The sequence below is a fragment of the Zosterops lateralis genome (assembly GCF_965231275.1).
Source record: "Zosterops lateralis genome assembly, chromosome: 1".
Taxonomy (NCBI): Eukaryota; Metazoa; Chordata; class Aves; order Passeriformes; family Zosteropidae; genus Zosterops; species Zosterops lateralis.
In genome coordinates, this window is record NC_139762.1 from 32,723,896 (window position 1) to 32,731,507 (window position 7,612).

General features: G+C 33.7%; 1 protein-coding gene across 2 annotated transcripts in view; it reads left to right on the forward strand.

The window, feature by feature from the left end:
- SP4 (Sp4 transcription factor) overlaps positions 1 to 7,096 on the forward strand; it is a 30,484-nt gene extending 23,388 nt beyond the window's left edge. Inside the window, exons 6-7 of one of the 2 annotated variants that reach the window (XR_014590082.1) lie at positions 939 to 4,906; positions 7,055 to 7,096. Coding sequence is in view for 1 of the 2 variants with exons in the window: in XM_083861370.1 (XP_083717496.1) it covers positions 939 to 1,186 (248 nt within the window). In the remaining variant the exon portion in view is untranslated. Of the gene's footprint in view, positions 1 to 938; positions 5,557 to 7,054 lie in introns of those variants that run through there. The other variant, XM_083861370.1, reaches the window with a different exon arrangement.
- Positions 7,097 to 7,612: the final 516 nt, after the last annotated feature.

Sequence of the window (7,612 nt, forward strand, 5' to 3'; positions counted from 1 at the left end):
GATTCCAGTTTTTTATTAATTTAGGCTAACTGTGAAATCATATAAATAAAAATGGATCTGTTCCAACTGTTCTTTTGTATGTAGGCTAGAAAAAGATGACCATTTCATCAAAGAGAGCTGATGTACATTAGCTAGTGCCTGATCTAAATGTTAAAAATTTGGTTCAGGCACATAGGATTGGCCATGGACCAGGGAGGGTTATTGTTTCCTCCCTTGGATTGGCTCAGTCCTTAAGAAATTTATTAACCTATTCCATATACTAGATTTAGTCTTCTTGGGAATTTTCTTAGAGTTTCAAGTGGGAACTGATAAAGCAAATTCTCTTAACAGTTCAGAATGGAAAAGTCGGCCTTTTAAAAGCTGAAAATTTTATCAGCCTTTGTATTTTTAGCCCCAGGAGAATGTCTTCCCCTTCCTGTCCCTCCTGCCCCAACTTACAGGACCTCACGTCTAAGCACTAATTACATTTGAACAGTGACAGGACCTATTGGCAAATTGAATTTGTCTCTCTTGATGTAGATTTCGTACATCTTCATGGAGCGTTGGAATTCATGTTTCCGAATTTGCTTCCCATCACTAAATAACAAAAGTATTCTCAAAAAATGCTATGAAGTTGTTCTTTGAGTGCTTTTACCTCCCTTGCTCTGGTAGTATTATGGAAGTTTATGAAAATTTTCTGGTGTCCTGAAATTCAAACTTCTCATCAGATAATCACAGCATAGCAAACATTTTTTGAGAACAGTTTAGTTGTGAAGAGTAGGTGGCCAAAAGCCTGTGACTGAACAGAACACACCTGGAAATGAGTCAGATGGAAAAGAAAATGTGTCTTTTTAAAGACACTTTGAATGTTGAATTGAATAGGGTGAGATTCAGATGATCAAGCAGTGTTCGGTGCTCTATTTCAGTAATGTTTTGATTTTCTTCTTCTTTTTAAAAAGGTGAAAAGAGATTTGAGTGCCCGGAATGTTCTAAAAGATTTATGCGAAGTGACCATCTCTCAAAACATGTCAAGACTCATCAGAACAAGAAGGGTGGTGGAACAGCCCTTGCTATTGTTACCTCAGGAGAACTGGACTCTTCAGTTACTGAGGTTCTTGGTTCTCCAAGAATTGTCACTGTTGCTTCCATTTCTCAAGATTCAAACCCAGCAACCCCTAACGTTTCAACAAACATGGAAGAATTCTGAAAGGATCATTTATATGGACACCTAGTGCTGCACTTAAGTTTACATACCTTTCAGGATATGGAAGTGGGCTGGTAAAGTGGATTACAGAGCAGGAAATCTTTTTTTCAGTCATGACTTCTGTAAGTGTTCCAGGTTGGAGGGTCAGCATGGGAAGTGTACACCGGTGCAACAGGACGAAAATTTCAAAAATACAAACAGCGCAAATTGATGACTGGATAAACAGATAGAGGAATAATCTTTCCATACTGTACTTTTTTAGTTATACGTCTGTATATTCTGTAACAATTCTAAGTGAACTTTACCCCCTATTTTAGCACTGTATGTTAATGTGTTTATAAAATCAGATAGTATCAATGTAAAACTGGGTGGACCTTGGCTAGGATTAATACCATTTGTTAAAGGCACTTTGTTTTTAACATAAATTTGTTATATTTTCATGAGATCATCTTTTTTCCCATAAGGCACAGTAAAACAGAATACAGGATGAACAACAGTAGATATATTTTGGGGTTTTGCTCAGTCCGTACAACACATCGGTTAATTTTGGCCATCTTTTCTCAAGTTTTGGAATTACTCAAATAGCAGCTGGGTGATGCATGCTGCAAAGTGGTTCTGAGGTGGGCCTCAGATTAATTTTGACTACTACATTATAGTAGTGTGTATAAATGACAATCAGTGAGTTCTAATTCCTCTCTTTGTGTGGAGAGCTAGGTTATGTAGAATTAGTGTAAACAGTAGGAAAGATAAAACCATAGAAAGATATTAACATAAAATTTACAAAAATAATGGTATCTTTATGTAGAATGAAAAAATAATTGTGTCAGTTTTTTGGTGATTAATTTCATTTTATATTTCCCTGCCCATGGCAAGGAGGTTGGAACTAGGTGATCTTTAAGGTCTGTTCCAACCCAAACCATTCTGTGGTTCTGTGATTCTGTATTTTAAAACATCTGTGGCCCATTTCTAACTCATAGATAACTTGAATCTTAAAAACTCGACCTTAGGTGTTTGAATGTTTTAATTTTGTTAGAATTCATGGAAATCAATCAGACAACTGGGTGTTGTCCAGTATCTCCTCTCTGTAAATACTAGTTTATTATGTTGTGGTTTAATGTGCTGAGTTCTTTGTGCTTTGACTTAATAGCCAAAGAAAAAAAATAATTATCACATTTTAATAAGAAATAAGCAAACATTTTCTCTTTCCCCTTAAATATTATCATCTCTTTTTTTCTCTTCAAGGATAATATGTAGGCTGGTAATAAATATCTGTTATCTATCAAGTCTTATATTGACCCTCCAACCACAAAACAAAGGGAAAAGAGAAATATTATCATCTTTTTGGGACATGACTTTTGGTTTCAAAGATCTGGTTACATTTTCAGATGTGACAGTGAATATAGAGGAAATGTTAAAAAAAAAGAAAAAAAAAAAAAAGAAAAAAAGAAAAAACCAGAAAAAAAACCAACAACAACAACAAAAATTGCATTTTCTATGTGAAAATTCCAGTAGGTACAAGGAGGAAAGATGGCCAAATATTTCACACTCAGGATTTTTAATTACTTCCCCTAGGCATAAATATAACCTTTTACATCTACAGTCACTTGTTAATAAATTCTCATGATCAGTTTTTAAGGAGATTTATGCACCAAAATATTTTTTAATGTAAGTGAAGGAAGTACAGTGCAAGAAGAATAAGATGTTTTTCTTTCCCCTGCAAATTATGAAAGGAAGAATGTGTGCGGTAGCTGTTGGTTTGTGGGACATAACAGGTACCCTCTGCATTTCCTAAAGAGCATATACTTCTCATCTGAACAATTTATCAATCTTGTGGTGTTTTCTGTATTTTTGAAGCAAAAGAAATACCATTGTTTACACTGTGTACACTTTAGGCCAGCCCTTTGTAGCAGAATACTAAGCTGAGGGTATTTTATACTTTCAGTTTACATAAAAAGCTTTGAGATTAAAGAAAAACAATTTTACACTGTGGTTATAAATTTCAAGTTTCTTAAAGCTTTTTTAGACTTGAAACAGAGTCTTTAAATTTTAGTTGGGTTTTGTACATTATTTTGTATATTTTATTTAAAGTACTCTTAACTGATGTATCTGGATTTAAAACGTGAGAAGCAATTAGGTGTTACATTTAATACAGATAAACATTAGGTAGTATTAACTGTTAATTTTATTATAAAGGAAATGAAATGTCAAAGATATATTTTATCATTAAGCTTCACAATCAGTGCTCTACATTACTTTATGCAAAGAAGAACTTTCCTAATGTTAATATCATATTTCCTAAAAGTTAACAGTTTTGTAAACCGAAGTTACAAGCATTCTGCACAACCATTTCATATGTAATTTTTTCATGCATACTTATGTATGCAGATAGGAAACTGAAGTAATTTTTAATCTGCAATGAATCCCTATTATAGATATATCCAAATCTAAATCTGGTTGGCTTCATAGCATCTCAAGTACATTAACTTGTGTTAGCAGGTGCACATTTTACCACTGGAATTAGAAACATTCTGCCAGTCTGTTCTGCATACCATTCTGAATCCACTTTTCTGTCTTAAAAGGATCGTAAATTTCAATGTCCTTTATTTGACTCAGTGGGATATAGCTGTTGTAAGTAATAGGGCACAGATGTGCAGTAGTATCTTGTTTAATGGCATTTCACTGTTCATTCCCTTTGCCACCATTAAAAAATTTGCTTTATTGTAATTACCAGTGCAAAGTGTATTTATCATGGTAGAACTCCAGTGTTAGAATAGTTTTTTTCTTACAATATACTTTCTTTGGTTAGGTTTGTGTATGTGTTGCCGATTACATTAGCAATTGATGTTAAGTCATTATTTATCACATTCTTTCATGAGAGCAGTAATAAAAGTGTGTAATCTAGGAGAAAAAGTTAATTTGTCAAAGTTAAGTAAGCATGATGTTTAGGTCCTATTTTTCAATTTTATAACTGTTTTATTGCAACAATATTTGTATTTAAGTCTTCATTTTAATGCCTTGTGGTGTTTTTTTATGCATGTCACTGAATTGTCATCCCGCAAGAATTGATGTGCAGCATAGGGTATTAAATCTACATAATGATTTTGAAACAGAAAAATAGTTGATGGTAAAAATGTAAATGTTTTGCAAAAATTCCTTATAAAAAAAAAAGTTTTGTAGTAATATTTCACTTGTAAATTTTTCTAAAAAAAAAAAGGAAAAGGAAAAAAATGAGAGTAACGTTTCCCCACATCTAGAATTTAGAAATTAATTCTGCCAGCAAAGCCTGTAAGGCATTAATCTGACACTTTTACAATGCTGATTTGTATAATTTTTTGGTGGGTTTGGAACTAAAATCATGTACAAGTTGTTGCCTGCAATAACATTTTGCAAGTAACCTATTAAAATTCCCTTGAGTTTAAAAAGTTTCTTCATTTAATTGCTTACAATATAAAGCAGCAATAAATAATGTTTGTATGATAATCTGTTCATCAAGAAGAACACCAGAAAACAAATGCTTCTCAATGGGGAAAGGTTGGCAGCAGCTTCTGGATTTGTGTAATTAAGACCTGTACTTGCTGGTCAGCGTTTCCCAACTGGCAGACTCCCAGCAGGGAATTAAACCAGCAGATTCTAGCTCAGCATGAATTCTGTGGGGTTTGTTCAGCTCCTGCGAATGGAAGCTATGGTTGTTCCTGAAAACACCAAAGGGAAAAATTTCCTAAGGTAAGGAATATGTACATACACACACACAGATAAAATACAGATTTAGAAAACAGAAGATAATTCAGTTTGACAGATAAATAATAGAAGTGTCACTGTATTGCAGACAGGGAAAGAATGTAACAAATAAATGGAAACCTGAAAGTACTGACTTCAACTCATAGAAAATACATTGAACTTTTCTTAGTGAGATGTCAACAGGCTCCTGCATTGTATTATACTAAAATAACTTTCATGGTATGCCAAATTGTTTATGATAATGTTATACTATTTTTCTTTATAATGCTAAAAATTTTTATGATAGACTTTACCTTACTTTTGCCGTGAATAAGCAATGCTGTTTCACAAAGGATGAAATACATAGAGAATCACAGGATCATTTAGGTTGGAAAAGACCTTAACATCATTGAACTCAACTGAAAAGCTAACACTGTAAGTCCCACCACTAAAACATGTCCTAACCACCACATATACACATAAGAAGGCAACTTTCTTCCATTTTCTAAAAGAAGATGGATTTATAATTTGGAGCTTCTAACCTTGTACTGCAAAACAGAATCATCTTTCCTACTGAGATATAAAATACATTATCTTTATTATATGTTTGATTAAATACCTGGTAAAGTCTCAGTAACCTCTATTTGAATGTCAAACTTCTGAAGTCAATCTATGTCATAATTCAAAGTAAATGGACCTCTGACCAACTAATATGTCTTTATTGACCAATTTTTTAGTATTGTGGTACTGGTGTGTTTTGAAGTAAATTCTGCATTACTGGTAAGAGACTAGTCCTCTGCTTATACCATTTCAAATATACAATATCAGAAAATAACAAATTCTTACATAAGGACATAAGGATGAATATGCATGTTACATTTTACCCTTTTAGCCCTTCAAATGTGATCATTCTACTCTGGGAAGCATTAAGTGTGACACCAAATTGAGTATTTCTGTCCACAACTGTAAATTCACTACCATTGCTAAAATTATTTAAAGTTACATTTTATATTCATTCCGTTAGCTTTATTTTCTGTCCAGCTAGGTAGCAAATATCAGGATTATTTCATATTGAACTTCCTAATGCCTGCCCATGCCCCTGCTTCCCAATCTTATTACTTTCCCCAAAGCTACTTGCATCATTTTCTGATATCCTGAGATTTGTCAATGAAAGTGGAAGTGCTGTGGAGCACTAGAGCTGGCATGGGCTATCTTTGCTTGCTAGAATACCTTCCATGGAGAGAGAACAGCGAGATACCTCTTCTAGAAGAGCCTCACTAAAAACGACCACAGGGTATCACAAGCGGGTAGACTGGTGCTTTCCCCAACTACTGTGGATGTAGTGATAGGCATTTTTCTGTTCAGTTTATTATGGTTTGTTGGATGGTTTTCATAGCAAGTACCAAAAATTGCCTACTTCTAAATTGCCAGGTCATGGAACATAGGCATTTTTTGACTTACATGAGCGGTAGTGTGCAATGTAAGATTCATAATATTCAAATTCAAAGCTATATCTTTCATTTCTACCTCCATGTTTGGAAAATGCCTAGTCTTGAGCATTTAAAATTTCTTACAACAACATTTTAGCATATTTTATTTTATTTAAAAAATTAAAAATGTTTCAATCTTTATAGTTTGTCCTAGGAAGGAGAAACTGTTCTTAACTGAAGTGTATTGGAGACCGTAGATATTCAGAGATTTCTTTACCAGATACACACTTTACAAAATTTCTGGAATTTTTCACTTTCTCTCTTGAATCTATTCCCTCATGCATCTGTGTGGTATTCCAGCCTAGGTTTCATTAAGACACCTCTCATTGCATTTTCAAATGCTATAGCTTTTTATTTGAATAACCTCTTGCTTCTTGCTAAACACATTGGAGAAACACATATACCAGACAAAAGAAGTACTTTCTCTTAAATATTTGTATTGGAAAACTCATTTGGAAAGTAATTCATCTGAATGAGATCTCTGTTCCATTCCCACATGTTATGGAAGCGTAGTCCAAGCTAGAGTTCAAAATAAGAGTTTGCAGGGAAGGGAGTGTTTATCAAAAAATGTTTGTGCTGCTGATCTAAAATTCTGTTAAGCATTTAATTTTTATGTTGTTTTTACTTGCATGCATAGCTTGTGTCACTTGTGTGTATTTTAAAGGAAAGTCCTGGACCAAATTCCAGGAAGAGCCCAATCTCAAAGCTGGCTGGCCTTTTGGTGTTGACACATTTGTCAAAGTTCTGAAAGATTTTTAAAACTACTGAAAGCAAATAGCAAGCAAAGCATTCTCTGCATAGACCTAGACACATTCAGATTTTTTTAAAAAGTAAGTGAACGAGTATTGATTTACTTTCACAGCTCAATTTCCTAACTTATACTGCTAGGTAGTATATGTGTCTGCTAAGTGGGCATATACATCCTTCAAGACTTGAAGGTTCTTGAGTTTGTACATCAACAAGTACATAAAACACTATCCTCTTGTGAATTCCTGTTTGTCAATTCTACTTCAGTCTTGCAAATATAGATCCTCTGCTTACAGTTTTAAAAATCTAGGGGATTAATATGCAAAATTACACAGGTGAGCGGGGAAAAAGACAAGAAAGTGAAAGCCAAACCAAGTGAAGTAATTTTTTCCAGCCGCACATTTTAATTTTGTACTATTGTAATTTTTTCTTAGGCATGCCAGATTTTCATCATTTTATGTCAATTCCTAACTAG